The sequence below is a fragment of the Nematolebias whitei genome, chromosome 1 (assembly GCF_014905685.2).
Source record: "Nematolebias whitei isolate Nwh7 chromosome 1, NemWhi1, whole genome shotgun sequence".
Lineage (NCBI taxonomy): Eukaryota > Metazoa > Chordata > Actinopteri > Cyprinodontiformes > Rivulidae > Nematolebias > Nematolebias whitei.
In genome coordinates, this window is record NC_056498.1 from 31702181 (window position 1) to 31727012 (window position 24832).

The 24832-nt window shown below is 39.9% G+C and overlaps 1 protein-coding gene across 4 annotated transcripts in view; it reads right to left on the reverse strand.

Moving 5' to 3' along the window:
• Positions 1 to 382: 382 nt before the first annotated feature.
• pcdh7b (protocadherin 7b) overlaps positions 383 to 24832 on the reverse strand; it is a 164761-nt gene continuing 140311 nt past the window's right edge. For 2 of the 4 annotated variants that reach the window (XM_037676410.1, XM_037676402.1), the window contains exon 3: positions 383 to 3074. In XM_037676410.1, coding sequence (XP_037532338.1) covers positions 2602 to 3074 — 473 coding nt within the window. In that variant the 3' untranslated portion in view covers positions 383 to 2601. Of the gene's footprint in view, positions 3075 to 4277; positions 4297 to 24832 lie in introns of all 4 variants that reach the window. The other 2 variants (XM_037676419.1, XM_037676426.1) reach the window with 2 other exon arrangements.

The following is a 24832-nucleotide window of genomic DNA, read 5'->3' on the forward strand; positions in this document are numbered from 1 at the left end:
ATGGGTAAAAACAAACTAAGGTTCAGCAATGGCTACAATTGTTCAATAGTTAAAAAAAAAGAGTCATTTGGTAAAACTATATAATAGTTTGAACATTTATGGGATTATTTTAATCAATGGGTAAAACTAGTCAATTGGTCTAATCAATCAATGAGTAAAGATAATTAATTGGTAAAATAAAAAATGAGCAAAATAATCAATGGGTAAAAGTAAATAAGTGGCTAAATCTATCATTGGGCAAAATATAGGCTTATAAGTCTAATCTAATGATATACCGTAACATTAAAAAAAAACTTTTTAAATGTTTGTGATTTGAAAGACAATCAATGTTTTGTATAAAAAATGGATTGAAAAATGAAACGGTATAGTTTTTTTTGTTTTGTTTTTTATGTTTTACATGGGTAATGTGTCTTCAAGTACAAACGAATGCAAGCAACAAGATGGGTTTCCATGTTTACAGGAAAACATTTTTTTTTTTTTTGTACATTTTGTTTTACAGGTTTTTTTGTCCTCTTTCTCAGTTAAGTGAAGTAAGTTCCCATTAAACGTGCAAGTAAAAAGTAAATATTTATGTATACAGTTGATAAGTATAGGAGCACTTTCTTTCACAAGTAGTACTTACAGACTATAGATCGCCGGAGTGCATAAAAAAAGCGCCTCCGGTCAAACCAAAAAGGAGTTTTGCTAAAATACAAAAAAAAGTTCCATTGCATCTGATAATCTTTTCAATTACAGGAATGAGACTTGTGCCTGTGCAGTTGCAAAAAAAACAAAACAAACAAACAAACAAACAGGAGGCACAACATCTCAATACTGGAGTGTTATGCATCAGCTCTGAGTGTTCCGTGGGTGTTTTGTTGAGACATCACATTCTTATCATTCAATCCTTCATTAGAAAAAAGAAAAGTTATACATAGGCAAAGTTCTCCCAGAAAGCTTCTTTCTTACGGTGTGAAATGGGAATGCTTCATCCTGTTTGGGGAAGTGTGGTTTCACTTTGACACCAAATTCATCAGCGCAAAATCTGAACACCTCCCAGTGTCTTCTCGTACAAAAGTTGCTTTTTGATTGTTCTTTACAGAGCTGATTCTTACATTCATGCAAAGAAAAGCAACAACTACGAGTGTTTAAAGGATTCTTTGACAGAGATGTATGTGGACCAATGTCATCTTGAAGGCTTTAAGAAAGAGTGAAGAGTTTGATGCTTAATGTTGGCCGCATGTACATTATGCTATTTATTGCTCAGTCCTATAACGCAAATACAAAAAAAAAAAAATAAAGATTTTAAAACACTGTCCTTGCAACTGTTTAAGACCAGCTCTGCCGTAATTACGCGTTAAGTCTATGACGGATGCACTGTATGGGTCAATACACAGAACTTTCACAGTGCATTGCAATCTTATCCAAAAGACCATGTTCACCCAGAATTTTAATCAGTATAGCATTAGGAGCCTTCTCAGTTAAAGAAATCTGTTTCTGCATTTACATGTGGGTCTCCATGCTTGCTTTACCAAAACAGATATTCTAACTTGGTATAATACCATCTCGTTAGTATGATCCGAAATAAAATAAAACAAATAAATAAAAAACTCCATGCTTTTCGAGTTGATGTGATTGTAGGCATAAGGTCTTGCATTTCTCAAGAGGCGTAAGTCTCATTGTCGCCAACTAAAGACAATTAATGAAAAAGTGTGTAAAGATAGGAATTGGGAACAAAAGGGTATGGGAGCAGTTAGCACTGTCACTAAAGTCCAATGCTATGTACAATGATTGACACCTGTGAGAAGCGCTCACGCTGTTGGTCAGTCAACACAAAGTTCATTGTAGTCTGTAAGTCCGGTTGTGGTTCAGCCAAAGTGTAGTTGCAGCAAATTCCTTTGGCTCCTACTTCTCCCCAAGTCTCCATATCAAAAAGAGGACAGAGTGTTTTAAAGCTTAGTCTCTTCCAATCCTTTTTAGGACTCAAATTTGGTCAACTTCTGGTTTGCAACTTCAACTGCAAACATTCAAGATGACAGATTTCATGGTCCAGTGTGGTCAATCATAAGAATCCATTCACCACAGAGCATCTTGGCCAGACTGTTTCTTGCATTGTTCTAAAACAAAAAGGCATATCCAGAGTCACTAAAAAAAAAAGTCAGAGCAGTTTTGTTGTACAGCTTTGATTTTAGAAAAAAACAAATAAAAGGAGGGGAAATATGGGCTCATTTATACATTGTTTTCTGAAAGTGAGGGCCCCCTGATGGGAACATGGATTACTCATGCGTGTGCTGTATATCTAAAATGAGTTGATTTATTGTACAGATTGACCGTCAGGCAGCAGACTCTCCCAAAAGCACAACCTGTCAGTAGAATAGTTTCTCCTCCTCTACTTCTCCTCAATAGGGCCAGAATTAGCACTCTAAAATGGTACTATGTTTGTATATCCACTCAGATTTTACATCAAGAAGTTTATTGTAAAAGTCTATGGAGAAGGTTTAGTCCTACTCTGTGTGGCCAAAAACATCTACAGCTGTAACATTTATGGGTAAGCAGCTATCCTTAGTTATGGGTTTAAACGCCACATGTTGTGGCACTTGAGCTTCACGAAGGACTTCAAGCTCACAGGTACACCTCCCGTCGTGTCAAGGTACCGCAGGACGTTGGCTTGTATTCTCCAGTGGGTGCAAGGGGGATCTCCTCAGTGGGGTGTCCCAGTGTCTCCTCAACACCTCCTGGGGAGCCGTAGGAAGGCGAGCCAAAGGCCTCATAGGAGGAAGAGGAGGAGGCCATCTTCTTATTGAGCAGGTTACGATTGCGGTCTCCCATCATGTGAGCGGCTGCGGGGTCCCCGTTGGCCATGGCGGCCATGGCGAGGGTCTCTTGGCTGCCAGGCTGCTCGACGCTACTGCTGCTGCTGCCGTTTCCAGTCATGAAAGTGGAAAGCTTTGGTTGTTGGGGGTTGGAGGCCGACTTGGATGGCCGTCGCTCTGGCGACGTGCGCACAGGCATCCAGCAGGAGTCCGAGTGGCCATACTCGTTGCACTCCCTGGTGCACTTGCCAGTCATGGCTACGTCAGGCAACGGCCGGGAGTCTACAGGAAGAAGAGAAGAGGGAAAAGTGAGTCATTTCAGTTTGTTTGATTACAAAGAGAAATGTACTGACTGAAAACTAAAATTAGGTGTCTGTTGTGGTATGTTCCATGATTTGGCTACTACAGCCTATATACATTTTTCTCCTAAATCATGTCATTACCACAGCTGAAGTTCAATAAAAAAATAAAATAAAATAGGAAGCAGTAGGAAATAAAAAGTCACAATGATAACCAGGCACACATTTCCACAGCTTATGAAAACTCTAACGTTTAGTACTAGTGAACATACAACAAATCTGTCACCAACAGAACTGCATTTGTTTTCATGCAGAAACAATACCACATGACAAAAAGAGCGACGAATATCAACAATGAAAAGAAGACGCTATCGGCTAACACAACAGCCTTCAACTAAAAAAAAACTGTGGAGTGAATCAGAGTTGAAATAATGTCATGCTTCAAAATGCATTTGTGCGGAGAGGGGAAAAGGTAGGTTGGGGGTGGTATAGGAGGCAGCAATGAAAAAGTGAAGAGGTCAGTTTGTGTTTTCAGCTTTGCCTCATTTAAAATTTAAGCTGCTCTGTGTGAGTGTGCTTGGTAGGTCGGAGTACCATCAACACCCTGTTTTCCTGCTTTGCTGATTGACAGACAACAATCACGTTCTCATCTAAGTAGCTTAATAGCTTTGCGAAGGCTCAAGCACTTGGATTTCCTCTTAAATCCACTAATAGTGGTGTTAACCAATTACCTATCTGAGCACTAGCCTCAGATTAACTGTGTTTATCGCATTATTGTAGAAATCAAATTATGTGCTTACAATGCCACATCGGGAAAAAAAACAGGTTAGCCAGGTAACTTAGGGCCTTTTGCTGTACCGTAACACTTTGCGATACATGACCGCTATTTAGAGCAAGGATACAAACCAAAGCTGAACTGGTTAAACTTAAAGCTGAAACTGTTAGGAGGGAGGAAACAAGGAGTCTTAGCCACAGAATGAAAGCCTTGAAATGACACAGTGCCAGAGGTATTACGACTAATGGTGTGTCAGGGATGCGAAGTTAAATGTGTTTTCATATTAATGACCTGATGAGAAAGCAAAGTCAAGCAAAAGTAAAAGTGAGTGCAAACCAAGCCAAGCATGCCTTTGCTCAGAGAAACAAATAAATAAATAAAATAAAATAAAGGATTTTGACCACGGCTTACTTTTATTGCTCTTTATCTCCTGTAAAAGAAAAAAAAAAGTGTAAAAAAAAAAAAAAAATAGAATCATTTTTAACTTTTTAACATCTGCAGCAATAGATGTACTGTATGAGAGGGGTTTAGCAGCACTGATACTGGAACTAAAAATGTTGATAAAGACGTGAAACACACGATTGAGGTCACAATGGAAGTGGGACGACGACAGCAAAGTGAGGGAAGACATGGAACAAAGAATGAGAATCTCTTGAGGTTCTGCAGCATTAACTGTCAATCAACAAACCAATCATTTCCTTCACTATGAAAACCTTTTTCCAAATAACAGTCGATACTACTTCAAGAGTGCCATTCCTTCGTTATTCTACTGGAAATCTTAGCCTCCGCTTTTCGAGTCCATGTCCATGTCAAAAGTTGCCTTCTAAACACTACATGCAACTACTGTGATGACTGCCAGTCACAATTTAGCTAATGCTTTAGAGATAGACTGCAACTCATTTTGACTATCAGATAACCTGCCACCAAACGCTAAGTGATTCAGTTTAATGATTTGCAAAGAGATGAAAAGGAAATAATAATAATAATAATAATAAAGAAACAGAAAAAAAAAAACAGATATGTAACTGCAATCACAATTAACATGCCAGCTGATATGATGAAAATGACAACTGTGGCTTTGGATCACAGCATGTCTCTCCCTCCTTTTTTCCCCCCTCTGCTTCAGATTGACAAGCACAGCCATCAAAGAGACGAGCAGATACCAGGTACGGCCTGCCTCTCTCATTTACTCCAACAATTGAGCCATCAGTCTACCCACAATGCATCACAACTCTCTTGAGACATGTGCCCTGCTCCTAGATGCTCTTCCATGTTGCTTCCTTGATATTAAGACAAAGTAATAAAAAAAAAACAGAAGGCAGTATAAATTACTTCATTCTGGTCTCTTGGATAAGCAGCTAACCATTAGCACCATCTTTTATTGGTTATTCAGAAGCATTGGGTAATAAATAATCAGTGTATTGTACACATTCATAGATTTCCAAGCTATAGTCCACAGATTCCACTGGGGTAATACATTGGGCTACTATTTCTAAGCGGAAATTACTTTTCCTCCACATTCTATCTACTCAAAGTTTAACCTCTCTGAGTTTGGGCTGTGTATAATGTGAAACACAATGGTCATGTAATTTTTGATGAGTAAATGTAATATCTCACTGGGCTAGGATTGTAGGCAACTTGATGGCAAATTGGCATTTGCAATGCAGTCTCCAAAATGTCTCAGAATGTTTTGCAGGTGTTCTACATTTCCTTGCATGAGTGGCAGGGGCTTCCAGTTTGGTCGCTTGGATCTTGAACCTTTTCCAAAAAGTTGTGCTGCAGATTTTTTATCAAAATGGTCAGAAAGTTGTCATGGCCATCTGAAACCCATTATAATCACCTTTAAATCAAATATATGTATATTCTAGCATGCTCAATTTGTATTTTGAGACTTGCACAGTACCTTCTTTTGGCATAAGAGGTGAGGCTACAGGCCTAATTTTCCAGATTTAAAAACTGTGCCATGGATAGACAATTAATAAAAGATCTGGTCCCAGTCTGCCTTCATTTCCCAGTTATTACACAACTCCTGGTGGCTCTGAGCAGCACACCCTATTTCCAAATGTTCCTCGGGCGCTTTCAATAGCTGCCCACTGCACCACCTGATGGTGGATGGGTTAAATGCAGGTAGCCAAATTCACCATTGTATGGAAACATACAATGATGACAATACATAACACATTATTATTGTTTCAAAAGTGTGTCCTAGTAGGCATCTGCATTGCTCAATGATCACAACCACCCATAATTTGGTAAGACTGCAATAAAAAAATTGCCTATTTTCTCACAATTATGAGATGTCAGCTAATGTAAGAAGATATGCAAATATACTCTACTATCAAGAAATACGTAATCTCCAAGTGAAATACTGGCTTACAAAGCAACATTTGGGGTTAAATCCACCCACTACTGCCTGCAAGAGAGGTAGTCACAGAGCTAAGTGTTTGTAAGGGTAAGCTGGCATCACAACTCAAGGGTATAATGTAGAGATGCAAGACTCAGCTGTAGGCCACAGAATTTAAAGTAAGATATTTCAACACATTTTTACACAGTCCTCCAAATCAGTGTTCTTAAATTATACATTATGCCTCCTATGGTTCAAGTATTCCCACTTCATTGTGTAAAGTTACAACATCACCAGTGCATTTGTGTACTCCTCCCCAAAGAACATTTTGTCTTGCTTGATTCACCTCTAAAGGTGTGAGAAAGTAATATAAAAGCAACTGCTTAAAAATGTAAAAGATAAACTGATTTTGAATAAAAAACATTCATTTGATGAAGGCATGTTTGCTTCATGCATATCTATAAACACTTTCAAGACCTAGTTCGAAAATAGGGATGTAGAAAATATCTTCAAAGAAATATCCCTAGAGAGCACGCAACCCAGTATCGGACTTTTGTGATCTATACAAAACCTCCCAAGCTTACAATACAGCCATAACATAGCACAATACAAGTGGGTCACTCTGCCATGTAAATAAAGCCCTGAAATAATGTTGAAAATCAAACAAAGGGACGTCTTCATCCAATATTACATTCTAGAGTCAAACCTTAATAATAGCAAGTTTTGGTGATGCAACATATTTATAACATGGGTCCTACAGGCTAGGCATGTTTCCTTCATTCGTGAAAGACAGCAGCTATTAGCTAAGTGACATGAGGTCTTTACATAGAGGCAGCTAATAGGCCACTTATATTTACTCAAAAGAGGATTCAGATAAATTAAGAGGGGTGTTGATGCTGAATAAAGGAGTGATTAACATTAGCTGGGAGGGAGAATTGGTATAAAGATGAGTGGCAGCTTTAGCTAAGATATTGTGCACTTCTATGGTGATAATTACGCAACAAAATCTCTGTAGAGCAAAGCTGTGAGATAATAGACCCCTACGCTGTTGCATTTAAACAGTTCAATAATTCTATAGTGAAGGCTTTCTTTATTAGAGGTAGACAATGGCTGAACGCAAGCCAGTGGTTGCACCATTTGAGCTGTGGCTATTCTTAACTGGCTTTAGTCAACTACCCAATCAGATGACAGGCTCACACTTGGCAGATATTCAAATACACCTCTTCTGTTGGGATTCAGCAGCCATAAGCTGAGAGTTCTTTAGCATCTGATAGAATTTCACTGTGGTGGTGATAAAAAATATATATTTACAAAGAGGTTGACCAATTATTAGGAAGTGCATTGACACAAGGTTGTTGCGTCATTTATAATATGACTGTTCTGACAAGAATGAGGCTACCTTTAAATTGCCTTGCATGCTCAGATCTGACCAATGGAAGTTATTTAAAAAAGGAACAGAATTGGCCTCATAGGTGGCTAAATGATATTACCTGATTTTAGGGTTAGGCTGTCATGGCCACCAGGCAAATTGATGTCTGCTATATTAATGCTTTACTACTGCAATGTGTTTTTCCTTCCCTTATGCATTTATTCACATCACACATAATAATAATAATAATTTTTATATTATTTTTCTGTGCCCACTGTGATTTCCAGGCAAAAACCTTAGGAATATTTCATATGAATGGAGAAACTGATGGAAAACATTGGGGCGGGAACAGACAACCAAACAGATAGGATGTGCCAGCATCAGTGTGTATTTGTCTTCACAGTGCAACTTTGATAGACATTGCAGTTGACTGGATAGCGGATAGGGGTCAGAGCAAAAGGAGAAATAAAAAAAGAGACGGAAGAAAAGAGGAATGATGTGGAAAGCAAAGGACTGACCGAGAGAGAATAAAGGAGAGTGAGAGAGCGAGTGTGTGCTGAGTATAGACGGGTCACAGCTTAGGAGAGGGGAAACAGCAGACTGAGTGGAGAAGACAGCACGGCTGCCTTTGGGCCGTCACACGCCAAAAACATGGAGTGGTGACAGGAGAAGAGGAGGAAGAATTTGGGACGCTAGTAAAAACAGGAGGTAGAGGGGGAGAAAAGTTGAGGACCAGGAAGGAACAAGAGTGTACTGTTCAGGAACATGTGCTTCCAGACATGCACATATTAACCTATCAATTTAAATAACCTTGATTTAGCCTCCTTAAAGCTTCATATTATCTCTCGAACAGACAGGATCTGTGTGCAGCCAGATGTGAGGCACCACTCACCTCTACAGCTAAATCTAATATGCTTCTATCTCATTATCCATCGAAAGAAAGCTAAAAAAAACATGTTAAGCCCCTTTTTCCATTTACACCCAACCATATGCTTTCAATTTGAAGATCTATTTCTCTGTCGGGTCACGAAATACAATGTTTTTGGTCAAGAGGGAGAGTGAATGAGGGTTTTTGTTTTTTTTGTGAGATCCTTTAGTCTACTTTTGAAGGAGGTTTATGATGGCTTTGCATTCCTTGTCAATGTGTCCTTGCATAGACAGACCAACTTTGTCACCACAATTCAACAGGAAAACATACTTTTCTTTTTGTCTGATTGTTGCAGGAGTTATTACTGTGGGGGAATTATGTTAAAGAAATCTCTGATGGGGTGCGATAGCAATTAGCTATGGGGTCGTCAGCATTTGTTATCCTTTTGCAATAGTAGGTGAAATAAAGGGGGGGTTAGATAGAGGTTGGGTTGTGGTCAACTGAAGGATGATGGCAATAAGTTCCTCCTCAGATTAATAGCTTCTTCTTCTTTTTTAAAAAAAATATTATTCGACACCCCCTTGGCCATATTTTTAGGTCCAAAAGTGATGACGCCTGTTTAGGCTCACACACAACTGGAGCAACTCAATACAGTTTCAAAGCGTTTAAGTTCGAATTGAGAAAATTCCCCATAGGAAAAATGAAAGATCTTCAAAAAAACAAAGAAGTGTGGCCACCTTTCAAAAAAAAAAAAATGATCCTGGATGACCGAAAATCTACACCACCATATTGAAAATACCATTTTATTTGAAGAAAAAACACAAATCATGACTGATTCAACTAAGACAGATAAAGTTTTACCTAAAAAAAAAAAAAAAAAAAAAAGTGTGCTAAGCATTTCTCGGTTTTTGCTCGCCAGTTGGGAGTTTTTTTAATCGTTATCACCCCTAATAGGATCCCATTTAATTAGGTGAAACTTGCCGACTAATTATGGCGCAGAAGCGTGTCTCCTTGTGTTTGGCTGTCTCGCTTTGGAAGGGGGCCCCTGTGGCTATGCCTGGAGCTAAGAGGTCTCCAGCATCAAAGACGGCCACTGTAGAACCGAACGGGATTGCAGAGCTATAGATGGTTATGGTGAATAAAAAGGGGGGAAATTGAGAAAGACGAAAGACAGAACAGCAGAGGGAGGGAAACGAGATGAAGGACGCAATGTTCCTGGGAGAAAGAAGCAGTAAGAAACAGAATAGGTGATGAATTATTAAAACGGTGACAGCGGGTTCAGACGGAACAATATCCTCAGAAACAAAGAGATGTTTGTCTTTATCTAGCTGAGATGTTTGCCAGACAATTAAGGATGGATGTAAGATGGTTATGGATGGGTCGTAGACGTTTGAGAACAAAAGGGGGGTGGCGCTGAGAAGCAATGACCTTTGAAAACAGTTTGCTCTGAAGCGTTAAAGTCAGCAGAGGATAGTTTCATATTCAGAAGTCAAATTTAAATCTCAACCAGGAGGGCATTTATGTCAAATTAGAATAAAATAACCAATTCCATGTCCCTTCTAATAGCTGTTGTTGTCATCAGCACATTTTGCCCAAATGGCATTCCGTTTATGAGCCTGTTTGACCCACATTTGCTATTTTTCAAAACAAACATCTCTCCACAAAAGTAACCTGTTCTGCTTCGGCAGTGCTTCTTATAGGCCAGCTGGAGGAATGCTGGAGTATGTGGCAGCCGCTGATCTATTCGCTGCCTCCTGAGCTTCTTGAAGTATTTACTACCTGGCAAGGGCAACTAAGGGAATAATCTGGAACCCCCCACCATGCCTGGAGAATTGCAAGACGGGAGTGGCGGGGGGGGGGGGGGGGGGGTGGAAAAAACGAGAGAAGAGAAGAGGGAGAACAAGTGTGGAGAAAGATACAGAGCCCTGATCGAGTTTTGTAATGAGCTGTCACCTCCTTTTGCCTCACTTTCCTAGATGCCTATACCTTGGTGTGGAACAAAAAATATCCACATGAGGCTGTTCAGAGGAGGTTTTTTTTAGGTTATATTCAGCTGGAGTGGGTGATGACATCACTTTTAGCCTTTCTCTTATAGCCTGCAGGCTATACGCTAACAAGCATTACAATAACCCTGCACAAGTAGGCAATATGTGTAAGTTATGGTTGCTTTTTCCCTCATTCGGCAGACTCGATTTTCTTCCTGGCATAATGAATGTACTGCGGCCTGCTCCCGAGGTAATTAATTGAGGAGGAATTAACTAGCATAATTTCATTCTGGTGACAATCTCTTGGCCAATTATCAAATCGAGCTTGCACTCTCTGCTGCCCTCTGCACACGTCCTCTCACTCTGGGTCCCTACCTCTCCCTGCTCCCTGTCCATCTGAACAATAAGCAGTCCCCATAAATAAAGTGTCCCTGCGTGTCATGCTCCATGCTCATTCATCTTGCATGCGCACCCTCGTAGATATACAGCACACGTGCATGAACATGTGAAGGCAGAAGCTAGAGGATGTTGCTTTGTTTACCAGAGACACGCTTTACCTCTCTGTCATAACATATACATAATTTACATTAGGCTTCTTTTGCATTGGGTGGTGCTCTCCTTGTCCTTTAAGACCTATTAGAATGTGGCTGGATCATATAAAATCAGTAAAACCTATTTTTTTTTATGTGAAGGTAGTCATGATGCCCTACTTGCTTATAGGTTTGTCCTGCACATCTCTGAAATGCCAACCATGACGTTCTGTACTCCCATTCTGGCATTGCATCAACATAAATAAAGATGGATGAAGCAACTTCCACTGTCCAAAAAAGGAGCCAAACTATCAGTTTTTGGGGCACAGCCTTGTGGTCTTGGAGGTCAAGATGATGGGAAGTTGCATAACTACATAAGTCCCAACTACACACCCTTCCAACTCGCATATAGGCCGGTAAATTGTCGATCACAGTGGAAAATAACACTTTTCAAAGCCCCAAATAACAAACTAAATTCATAAAAAATAGTATAAAAAGGGCTACAACTTTGTAAATCAACAAAAATCAACACCTGAAAAGATGCCAAAAGTGTATTTCTACTTTTTAGACAGAAAATTGTGTTCGCATTGCGGCAGTATTTAAGAATTGTACTGTAACCAGCCTCTAGGTGGCGCTTTTTCCATGTGGCTTCAACATACAGCTTCCGGTCCTGTGTCTAGTTATAATAGCGGCCGATTGGCACAACTTTCTCAGACCATGTCAGGATGTGGTTACAGGTATCACGATCATGGCTGTACCTTTGGCGTAACACCGGTATGGCCTGTCCTTCTTCAAAGTTCAAAGTGCTTTTTTAAAATTTTATTTGGGATAAATTTGTTTTGGATTAAAAGGGTCTATAGCACAAAAAACACATTCCACATACAACTCATTTAAATTACATTTAAAACGCATCATCTTACCACTCAGTTACCTACATAAAATCCCTTCCATAATAATTCTGCCATAACTATGACATTCTCCTGGCTACGGCTAAGGCTAATACGCCAGGCTACTCCAGGCTCATAAATGCTACAAATAGCTGCCTCTCCTAATATTAGTGAGAAAAGAAAACATATCCATGTAAACTACCTTGTAATGCGAAACTGATGGTGATGCAAATGTCTATTTTATAGTGTTAGAATAAAGTGCTGTAGAACATTTGAATCTGGAGTTCATTTAAGATGCTAACCAGTCATCCTGTTCTTGGTTTGCTCAGGCTAGCTGTTAGCTCGCCAACCCAGTATGAATAAACAGTGAGATAACGTGGAGGGGAAAAGAGCGCCGTGACTCATCCACACTGCTAACAACCATGAGGCCGTTGGACTCCTGCCACACATTCATAAAGCCAGTGAAAAAAACACTGTATTATTAAAAATACTGAAAATCTTTAGTAACAACTAAAACAAAGCTTGCTAAACTTTCACATTATTGCACTACACTCATAATCATCTGAACGAGCTAACATTGGCATTGTTGTATGTATTTTATTTGTGATTGAACAAAAAAAAAAAACAGTCCAAAATGCAAAAGCATGTTGCCCCTCTCGCTTATATTTGTGTGTGCTTTCTAGAGTCCTGAGCTTATGCTCCGGAAGCGCCGTAAGGATTAGAATTAACAGCTCTGCCATGGTGCACACATTCAACACTGCTAGCAACCGATAAAACAACATGGCCGTCTCGGCTCATTTTCACGCCGCACACACAAATTTAACGTGCACAAACTGCCTCTTGTTTTTTGCAGTACAGCAAACCTATACGTTAGGCATGTGTGCACGGAGCCTCGTGTGTGTGTGAGTCAGTGCTTGTCATTCCCTGCCACAGCCGAAAAGGAAAACCCACAGCGTCGGCTGATAAGACAGACACGGAATGTACATAAGGGAGCAACAAGAGTGTGGAAAATGCAGGGCTTACCGTGCAACTGACTCTGAACGAGGGGTTAATTCTTATTTTTTATGTTGTTTTTTTTTATTGTTTACTATTTTTTTTCTAAAATCTCTTCTCACACATACAGACACACATACATACGGCATCTCGCTCTTATTTCTCCAGCCAGTCTTTAGAAAAGAAGTGTCATTGCTTCTCCTCCACTGTTACTCTTATCGCACACTCCCAGGCACGCTCACACAAAAGCCTGTTTTACACCATTAAATGGTTATTTGTCAAAATAAAATTTCAATTAAATCCTCCCTAAAATAATAATAAAAAAATGAAAACAGTTGGTTAAGTATGCTTTTTTTTTTAATTTGCCGTACAGGTAAAAGAAAATGTCTAAATTGTGGGAATACTCAGAGAAAGAGGCGAGGAATGGAAAATAGAGGAGCAGTTCTGAATATGGGGTCATTACAAAAAAGCATAAAAGGAAACTGTGGCTTTGGGGGATTCTTTTTTTTCATATGGTTCAAACAAATGAAAGAAGCACAGAACACACTTTGTGTGCAGCTCATGTTGAGCCCAAAGAGCACATTTTTTAACAGGAAGTACAATTTTATACACCCCGGCTGAGACCGTAGAAGCAAATTTACATCATAAATTCTTTAGATGCACCACTGGCCAGACGGATTTTGTATAATTCTGATGTGAAAAATAAAAAGGATATACAGTTTTATAGCCAAAAGTGAAACAAGTGCAACCCAGTATCTACCATTGTTGTTTCCCTGAGTGTGGAAACTTGTTTTTAAGGCCAGAGCGAGCTGGGCACACTGAGTCACGACCCTAATTGAAAGCTAGTGGTGCAAATGTGTTGGGGGGTAATTATGTTGACCCAAAGCGATGGGGCTTTCACTTTTTCAGCGTGCTGGCTCATAAACAGGGAAAAAAGTACGTTAGGCTCCTGAGCAGAAAAGGCAAATTATCTGGAGCCCGTGTTTCCCAGGGGGAGCTAGTTTTCTGTGTCTCAGCAGGTTCTCGGTACATGATGGGCCATTGTGCTCTCAAAACTGTTAGGGGGAAAAAAACTGAACGAGCCTTGTCTTTTTAAACAAGTCTGCTCTTTTGAGTGTTTCCCTTTTTTTTTTATCACTTTGAAACTATTGATGAGCGGCACGGTGACACAGTTGGTGGAGCTGCCGCAGCTCATCGAGCAGGTTGTCGGTTCAAATCCTGGCCAGGGGCCTTTCTGGTTGGAGTATGCATGTTCTCTCTGTGCATGTGTGGGTTTTCTCCTGGTACTCTGGTTTCCTCCCACATACGAAAAACGAGCATATTAGGCTGATTGATGACTCTAAATTGTCCCTAGGTGTGACTGAGAGCGTGAATGGTTGTTTCGTTTGTCTCTATGTGGCGCTGTGATGGACTGGAGACCTGTCCAGGGTGTACCCCGCCTCTTGCACAGTGATGGCTGGACATGGGCGCCAGTGACCCCTGCAACTCAAAAAAGGAATAAGCGGGTAAAAGAAAATAAAGTAAAGTGCTATGTGTTGTCATCATTGTATAGGAACATACAATGGCACAATTAGTTATCTGCATTCGACCCATCGCACCTGGGATGCATGCACCCAGGTGGAGCAGTGGGCAGCTATGTAAGCACCCAGGAAGTAATTAAGGATTAGGTGTGATGGATGGATGGATGGATGGATGGATGGATGGATGGATGGATGGATGGATGGAGCAAGTCCAAAATCTTGTCCACTACAAACACAGAAAGAGTTAGTTTTTCAATCTTAGTTTAAGAAAAATGGTCATCAACAGTTTTTGTTGTTGTTCTTTGTTTATGTTTTTACCTTAAAAACTATTTTCTTTACTAAGATATAAAAACATGCCAACTTGATGCAACTTTGGAGTGTAATGGCCTGTGAAAACCAAACAGGCAAACAGAGAGGTTTTAGAGGATTTTCCCCTCTGGACAGTTTGAACACCTACTGGGAAGGTTAAAAACAAACTGCTTTTAATGGCTGTGCACAGTTTCAACCCTTGATGAAAGTGCTAAAAGGATGTGCCAGTCAGCAAATAGGTTCTCCAGTCCTCCTTTAATGTATCCTTGAGTCTGGCTGGGGTGCCTGGTCTGTGTAAAACCTCCCGCAGTGTTCGAGTGTTCACCATTGAAAGCAAACGCTTCAGTGGCAGTCCTACACTATGGTAGATATCCGGTCAGAGAGTCTCAAACAGCCTAATTTGCATATCACTCATCCATGGAAAGTGTCTAGACATAATTCTCTTATTTAATAGTGAAAAGCTGTTATATAATGATTGTTGTACAAGTGAAATTCGAAAGCTCACTTAGAATCAAGTACCTTAAACACTCTCCAGCCACTCTTGCTCAGACGGAAGCTCAGAGCGATACAGCTTGATAACGCCAAGGTGTCCCGGATTATGGACTGTCTCACAGATAGACCGCCATTTATTTTTTTTTTCCTTCTCGAGCAGGGGATTTGATTTGCTGCTGCAGAGAAGCACTTTGCTGTCTTCCTTTTGATTCACTCCCTATCTTTGACTCAAACTCAACCGTGGGTCACGCCACCTCCGGATTCAGCAGGATGGCATTATGTGCTCTTAGGGATGAGGAGGAGGCGTAGAATGAGATCCGCCTCGTGGTGCAAGGATGACCGTCTGCACAGGAACTTTTGGAAGTGAAAGAGGACTACAGAGATTTCTGATAAAGGAAATGCAGCGCTACCTATTAATTGTTTTTCACCCATTTGAGTGGTGTAGTTAGTTTGCTAAAAACTTGACAGGCAACAAACCATGATTTTAAGCTAGTCAGTGTCTGATTGGCTGGGTTCATATTAGGTATTTATAAAGTCAACAATCAGTATACTTTAGTGAGTATACTGCCAGTCCAGTGCCAATCAAGTATCAATTCAGGATTGCAATCAAGGAATTGTTATCTGACTACACTTCGCTTTCGATCTTCATTGTTGACACACTATGGTTTTATGTCAACCACAATGTAAAAGATCTGCAAATAAAGGGCCACCGTAAAACATTGTGATGTCAACATGTCTGCAGTATGGAAGTATTCTTATATACAAAATGAAATCAGTTCAGTAGCTACTTGCAACATTTGCAATTTCAATATTTCCTTTGTGGTTTGAATTTGGTTTACCAATCAGTTCCAGTCTGCTGAACTTTGGTATTTTTAACCCATAGTTTATGTTTGAAACATGAGGTACACTACTATAACTGGGTGCTCTATTTTTATATCAACCCATCCATGATAGAATGTGTGTGTGTGAGCACTATCCAAGTATATTCCCCTGAGGTTTTGAACATTGGGTCAAATTATTCAGAATAAGGCAGCACAAAGACCGCCTTCCCCCCCACACTTTGCTTCACCAGCCAAGGGATTGTTAGCAGCGGTGCACACCACATCTTAACCTTTTATCATCACGTCTTGAAAGCAAGAAATGCCACAGGCGAACAACAAGACGTGTCTCAGTCGTCATTCAAAAGTTGCTGTCATCCCCGAAGCTTCGAATCCAGATCTGAATACAAGTGGGCACTCTATAGCAAGGTTCTTTATTATCATTTACATGTATCACACTAGATAAACAATAAAGAAAGATGGTTGAAGGTAAAACCAGTCCTGGATTGAAGCCACGGTGAGTCTTTCAAGTCAAAATGAATGCCCCATTTTTTTTTTCTTCTTCTTTTTAACAGGTCAGTTTAGCAGTAAAGAAATAGAACGCCACAGCTGTAGCCGTAAGCAGTGTATTATTTAAAGCACCAGGGGCCCAATTTGTCACTCTGGCGGGCTCATCACAGATGAACATCCTTTATGAAATGCACTTTTCAGGCTGCTTGTCGGAGGGATCAAAGTATAAGCGCTGGCTTTGCTCCCCACCCCCTCACCCTTTCAGGGTTCTTGCTCTGATTCCCACTGACAAAATGAGTCAATTTAAACCAAATGGATCCCCAATCAAAAAACAAGAACGATGAGGGAGAAAGACCGGAAAGAAATGGCATCAATGTGATGGCGTTTGAAGTTTGGGGAGGGTGGGAAGGAACTAAGGAATACTCGAGCTTTCTTAGTATATCGACAAAAATACTGTTAAAAAAAAAAAAAAATCACAATTGTAAAATGTCACCAGTGAGTTTTCATAAAATATTTCTTATAGTTATTCTGGAAGGTATAAAACTCGAACTGAAAATATTAAATTCTACTTTTTTTACGGGGAAAAAACAGACTACTCTCTAAAGTAGTAATAGTTTAGTTTCATTCCTGACCAAAACAGATGAACAGCTGGCAAAACAGAGTGCAATTAGAGTGCTGCTGGTTGTCGGCTAAATGTTAGAAAATGTGCTGTAGATGTCAGATTATATTTGCTATATTGCATCAACAACAAGCTCGAGCTTTTAGTTTTATGTAGCCAACATAGCTTTTAGGGTTATTCTTTTTGTTTTTGCAGGGACGTGTTTAAAAGGAGTTTTGGTAAACGGCTAGCTCTATTACAAACAGAATCAGAAGTACGTAACTGCCTGCATAGATGAATAGCTAGTTTGGGTGGCGTCTGGGCTTTTGGTTTGGGGGTGGAAAGCATAGGTTTGATTGGCAGTTTAAACCTGTTTGATTTGTACAATAACCTGCCGAAATTATTATTATTATTTTTTTTTTAAGTACTAACCTGACACCAGCAATTCTGAGAAGTCCTGCCAATATTTTGTGCAGACATTCATTTAACCTGAAAGTCACATAACTATAGTAAATTGGGCCTTGTTGTAATCAAAATCAACCTTAAAAATTCATCTAAAACTTACTGCCTCCACCGTCTTTACTTTTGAAACTTAAAGCCATGACATTCCATTTACAAGAGCTGCCATACTATATTTTTTGAACCAGAGTCTGCAGACCATGCTGAGTCCCACCAACTCCCTGGCACACAATTATAATTTACATTGCCCTATTTAAACATGAAATAACTAATTACAGATGAATGTAATATATAAATACATATTTAAACATACAGCAGTAAGGTAAGAACTACATAAATCAACAAGAAGCAGTGTTTTTTTATTTTTTATTATTATTATTACAAAGAATGTCTGTCATTTACTAGGAAAGAAGCAGACTTTGGGGAGGCTTGTCTGGTTCCAGTTTTAAATTCATGTTGGATGTTTATTTATGTATTTATTTTGGGTATGGTTTATGCAATCATAACTAATTAAACTGAAATAAACTGCATTTGTTTTCTTTTGCTTGTGTTATGCTTTGTGTTCCCGAAGCTTTATGCTTATGAGCAATTATAACGCACTGGTCGTAGATAGGTCTTTGATCAGTCTGTGTTTGGAGAAAAAATGGTTAATTCTGACCAGACCTATGCTAAGCTAATGGCTAGTCTGAAAGAATCGAAGGTCAAAGCAGTTTGCTGCCGTCCTAAAATAACTCTGATCTTCAAAATTGCATAGCATGTGCACGCAATTAAAATCGTAAAAAAGTTCTACAATGCTGTCAGTGTCACATTATACAATTATTTTTGGTATAAATATCGTGCTCCTGCAAGAAGTTCCCCGAGCTGTCTTGGATGGTGCTAAAGCTAGCTACTGTCACAATAAGCCTTTAGAGCTCTACGTGAATTATTGACAGTATCACGAAAAAAATGTATATAACATTTGCATCAACTGTTCTGAAATTTTTGGGCGTGGAGTTGTTCAAGATTGGCAGTAAACCACTTTCTTCGGAATCTTGACTAGCTCATGGTCAGAAATTAACTTTGTCTTCAGCCTGTTGTGTAATCCATATTGGGCATTAAAGCAACAGTTCATAAACTTGGACCGCCACAATTTCACTTTCAAATTGAGAAAGCTGCTACATTTCTGTAGAAGTAACAAACCAAACGTCTAGATGAGTTTTGATTCAGTTTCTTAGGATTATTACCTCATGAATGACTACAAATCTACACCAGCGTGCTAGCCCTCACGTTCACACGAGCGTTCGGTGCCAGGTTTTCTCTTTTCCATACGATATCCAAACTAATGTGACATTAGATGCCACAGAGTACGAAACATAACACTGCATCCTTCCCTCTTCCTTTGAAGCACAGAAAACATGCTTCATTACTCACCCAGCTTGACAGGCCTATTTTCCCCACCTCCATCCCTTCTTCTTCCCCCACCACCCCCTTCCCTTTTTGAGCAAAGCTCTCAACCAATTGATTTTTTTTTTTTCCCTTCCCTTCCTCTTTCCACCGTCTCCCCCCACCCTTGATTCTAATGCTTCTGGGTTGTGGGAAATATTTATTCACATTGATCGATGACAGAGCTGATGGGTCTTTCATGAGCGTCAGAGCTCAAACTGTTTTTGTCCCGCCAATGTCTCCAAATATCAATTACCAGTGGGAGGAAATATGGTCGGACTGTAGATTAGGGCAATGAGGCTCGCAAAAGATCCCCCACACATTAAAAACAATTGTACAAAAGAAAAACGCCAAAATCATTTTACTACAACTGACTAAAGAAACAAGAAGAACATACACTAGACTCGAGCCTAAGTGGTAATGGAGAGTTTGTGTTGAATCGGTGGTCAGTCCATGTTTTAAAATAGGCAAATTCGCCACAAATTATTTAAACGCCTGACAAAGATCCAGACCTGTCTGTCCTGAATCTGCTGAATCGACAGGAGGCAGTGCATGATGTGAAACCGGAGGGCCGGAGGGAGCGTTCGGATGATAATTCCCGAATCTGCGTGGTTGCCATTAAAAATGCAGCGCCGACAGACTATTTTCTGCATCAAATTTTCATAGCATCAAGCAGTCTCGACAGCCCCAGTCTAACACACTCTCACGTAATAATGATGAAGTTCCCAAAGCATGTGTTTGCTCTCTGGATGGATGTGGGTTTTGAAAGAGTGATGCAGTGCAATGTCATAGTTCATAGACAGCAACATCTCTCACGGACTTTCACACTCACTTGTATCATTGATTGCTGTCTTTCTCGTGTGCACACACACACACACACAAAAAAAAAAAACTGGACAAAAACTAGATTTTCTCCCCAGTGAAGCTTAACGCGATTATCCAGATCTTTTGAAGTTGGGTCCTGTACAACGGTTAGGAACGGGCATTAGGGAAGACAGCTTTTTCAGGAGGAACTGCAAGCAAGTTCAGGACTAGAATTCTAAATTTTATACCGGCACAAGATTATTTTATTGCATATGCCAGCAACAAGGTTACTTTCATTTGAGTTTGCCACAAATGTAACCTTATGGTGATTGTCTAACTTTTGAAGCAATGACTGCTGAGAACTTTAAACTATTTGCTTTTGTCCTGCAGAGACTTGCTGGGCAGTGATACTAACATTAGCTTTTAAGTACACAGGAACATGTACAGTAGTATTATATTTATTTTCCCCTCTATACCAGTGCTTCCAGGAACAAACTCTCAGGGATTGTCAGGATGTGCAGCAAAACTGCTGGCATAGCCCTATTGAACCTCACTGACCTACACAAGGTGAGGTCAGTGAACAAGGCCAGGCTGATTCTGGCAGATCCTGATCACCCACTCCATGGTGAGTTCAGGTTGCTTCCACCTGACAGACTAAAAAATAATTTATCCCTGTAGTGATCAGGCTTCTCACTGAACATTGATGACTTATGTACTGTTTTATAACATTTCAATGTCCTGTGTAGTACGTATGTTTTTGTGTGTCTACTTGACTGTGAAACTAATTGCCCCTTGGCGATAATAAAGTTTCTTGAACTTGAACTATAGCTACAACAAGTGCAGATTTATTTTCTGTTCTATCCTCCTATATAGTGTATGGCAAACATCGTTCTGTTACTATCTCAACTAACAATACCCCCCCCCACACACACACACACACATACTTTGCATGCTATTGGTTGTGAACAATTTATCTTATAGGTACCTTTGGTAAATAGCACTTAGAACAACCTTAATATTGAGATATCAAACTTAATTTGAAACTGATTGATAAGCTAACAGCTAATCTGTGCCCAAATCCAAAATTTTCGTCCACAAGGCTAGTTTACAATACAATATAGTTTCATACAAATAGGAACATATGTATAAATACCTAAATTGGCATCAGTTTTGAATTACATCTGTATTCCGGCAGAAATATTGTGAAATGCCTGCTGGAAATACACTGCTAGCAATTGCTGCTGCTGTTTTTTGCTAACACGCCGAAAATTAAATTTAATGTGAATTTGACAGTATATTTAGTGTTTGCTTGGGTAAGTATAAGATTTTACTTATTTATTTTTGATTGGAGTCAGCAATCCACTTTGGTCTTAGACTCGCTCAGACTAGCCATTAGCTCATCAATCTGGTCAAAATTAAATGGACAGTAAATGGACTGTACTTATATAGCACCTTTCTATCTCATCAAGACACTCAAAGTGCTTTACACTACAATCTGTGCCCTCATTTACCCATTCATACACCGATGGGACACATATCGGAGGCAATGAGGGGTTCAGTGTCTTGCCAAGGGGCACTTTAGCATGTGACTGCTGGTGGATTTGAACCCACAACTCTTGCATTGGAGGACGACTGCTATAACCACTCAGCCACAGCCGCCCAAATTAATTAGAAATAAACCCTACTTCTCCAAACTAACGTCAATCAAAAAGCTATTCACAACAGGTAAGCCAATAATTATTCATAACCTTTCCACAGAGCCCCACTTCATAAAAAAATCGTATTTATCATTTGTTATTTTCAATGTTCATTTGAAGTAAGTAGAATGTATGCATGTACAAATAGTCATCAACCCACACATGTTCTCACATAACATACTGTACAGTCAGCATCCAAGCATGTAAACACATTACAGCTAATCCTCTTGAATTTCCTAACCTGTGCTGACTCAAAAGTGCCCCCCCCCCCCCCCAATCTTTTTCATATTCTGCTGTCACATTCAGACTGAAAGCACATCATTCCTGCAAAATAAAAATCCCCTCGTTCCACCAATTGCTGCATTCAAGGTCATATGTAAATATGTTTACTGCAAGAGACAGACCAAGCATCACCAACTGTATTGACGTCATAAAATAATAAAGGCAAAAGGTGTGTTTGATAAATAAGCCTGCCGTGCAGATACACACATTACCTTGGCTACTGCAAATAGCATTATGGGGGGAAATAGAGAGCTCTGGAAGTTTCAGCTGTGGGTACTGGAGCCCCGATGAAGATCTATCCTTTCTTCGCCCTCATTATCACGCTTACCGAACACAATCCTCGTGTTCTCTTGTCGTGTGTGGAGACCAGAAGCAAGTGCACATTTTGAGCCCCATTAAAACTGTTATCACGGAAAAAAAGCTGTGGGAAGGCAGTTACATGGCTTGTAACCTGATTTCAAGCTAACAGTCCTTTAGAACTACTACTTTCTATCTATTGAGATGAATAAAAATTTTAAAATCCCTTTTCGATTACTTCAAACTAGCTAAGCAGAAGGAGAGGTGTTGTTTCTATCCAGCTCGCTCGTTGAAAGATAAGCATTGCCTCAACAAGGAACGGGAGACAACAGAAGAGACTCCACCACAACATATAAGTGAATGAGTCCAGTGCTTAGTTTGAGCCGGATCCTGCCGGAACAGGATCCAGGAACTCTCTTATTTTGACAGGGTGCGTTCCGGTAACTGTTTGCTTGGATCTGGTAACTCTCAGGCTTACTAACAATAAAGTTATGAACAAATATGACTGCCTTGAACAAATACAACTTAGATTGGGTATTAAAACTGAAAATAATTGTATAAACACTAATTTTAAACACAACTGCCACTTTTAACTTCTTAGTATCACATATGAGGTGCCTCTTCAAGTAAGTATTTCAGTATTGACCCTTAAAAAAAAATCTCCGTCCCTAAAAGTGTGGTGGGGGTGAGTGCCGAGCTAACCAGGTAGTTGTATGGGCAGGTGACTGACTGGCTAGTTGTGGGCAGCAGCAATGGCCAGACGGAGGAGGCACCTGGAGGTTTCACATGTGGAGTTGGACAGTGAATTCAATGGAGAAGAGTCGGGATCGGAACCATCTAGTAAGTGTGTTTGTATGGGGGTGGGGGGGGTAGGATCTTGACAGAAGCGGCGCGTTCACAAATGTAGGTAAATGTAGATGTTTAACAACCCATTAAAATACACCAAATATATGAAATTGCATCTGCTTTATTCAAAATTTTCAAGTTCAAGTATCTTTATGGTCAATCACATTGCATGTAGTACATGAGGCGGAACGAAATTGTGTACTCAAGGTCCCAGTTACACAAAAAAATAGCAAAAAAGTATTAAAAGAAACAATATATAAGGATCTAAGATATACAATAAGATATGCACTAAACAAAACGCTAAAAGATCTACGATGTACGCTAAAAACTTATAATGTAAATAATATGGTGTATTAAGTATTACCCCCTGCCCCCAAAAACCAGCCCGCCCACTATTTGCATTCAGGCATGAATCGGTTTACAACTTAAGCTCTGCTTGAGTCATACGAGGATCCAAAGCGAGGCATGCTGTGTTAATACCTGATGAGTGTCTTTAAATTAAAGTAACACATTTACTTCCTGTTGTTCCTCGCTAAGGTTGGATTGGAGGGAGGTTGCTGTGCTACAGTGGAGTATGAAGCCAAATTAAGGGAGGGGAAGACAAAATCGATAAGTGGAGGGAAAAGAGTGAGACATGCAAGTGTATATGATAGAGGGAGAGAGAGAGAAAGAAAGAGAGAATGATTGGTAATATGCCTGGGAATTTAATAAGCCTCAGTGCTCCTCAATAATGTCACCCGCTTCACAGAGTCCTCTGGGAAACATGAAATGTGGCGATAAAGGATGATGCCTTCCTCTGACAAACGGGGTGTGCCAAAAGCACCCTAAAAAAAATAAAAAATTAAAAACAGCCACATGTCGCTGCTGTTGCTAGCACACATCCTGGTGCCCCTTGGCAACACTTTAAAGAATTCTTTATATATTTACCTTCTTCTTCTGCTGCAATTCTCCAAACTTCCCCTCTTTAAGGTCACACATGCTGTGCGATTATTCAAACTGCAGCGGAATAACGTCGGCTTTATTTACCGAACTGTTAGCGGACTTTGGTGGTAGATTTAAAGGAGGGCCCGTTTGTGTGGGAGCCTTCGTTGGAGCCAGGTTTATTACAGATACTGTGGCCACTGGAACCACAGCTTTGCATCTATGAATGATTTCTTCTTTCAAAGGTTATACCCATGCAGCTGCTAAGCCTTTTTCTTCCTCCACAGAGGTATTTAGATTGTTCCTCTATTTTATTAGGTATCTAGGCAATAAAGTGCACAAAAATAAAAGGCACGATCCACTCTAGCAGGAAAAGACAAGTGTGCACTAACTTCAAAGACTGGAAAGGAGATTTTTAAGGTCAGCTTTAAATGTTAGGTGAATCCATTGATGTTCCAACCTATTTTGCCCTGAAAATACATGCTGCTTCCACTGATGCGATGTTGCGTTTTACAAAATTCCTATTTCACTTTTTAGACATCTGTTCAGAGCCAGCTGTAAGTTTTGACCACCACTTAATGCTATTACCTTAAATCAAAAAAAAGGTAATTGTGTGTATATCAGGTTCATGTCAAAAAGGTAGTGTGACTTGTGCAACAGCCAGCCAGCAGTCGATCTCCTAGACCAGGGGTCTGCAACATGCGGCTCTGGGGCCAAATGCGGCTCTTTGGTCCTTGGTTTGCGGCGCTTTGAAGCTTTGACCAGACATAATGCAAAATGTAAATTAATTGATTTTTATGCCCACGCTAAAGAGAAATGACAGGTTTTAGCAGTTTTTTTTTCTGCAAATGTTTAAAATAAATTACTAAAACAAAGATAAAATAAGGTTAGCTTTATCTACTTCATTTTTCCAACTTCTGGCCTTAAAGTGGGATCATGCTGTCAAATCCAACAGAAATTATTTGGAATACCTTTAGGACAAGTTGCCTAGAAGCAATATGGTGATAGATAGAAT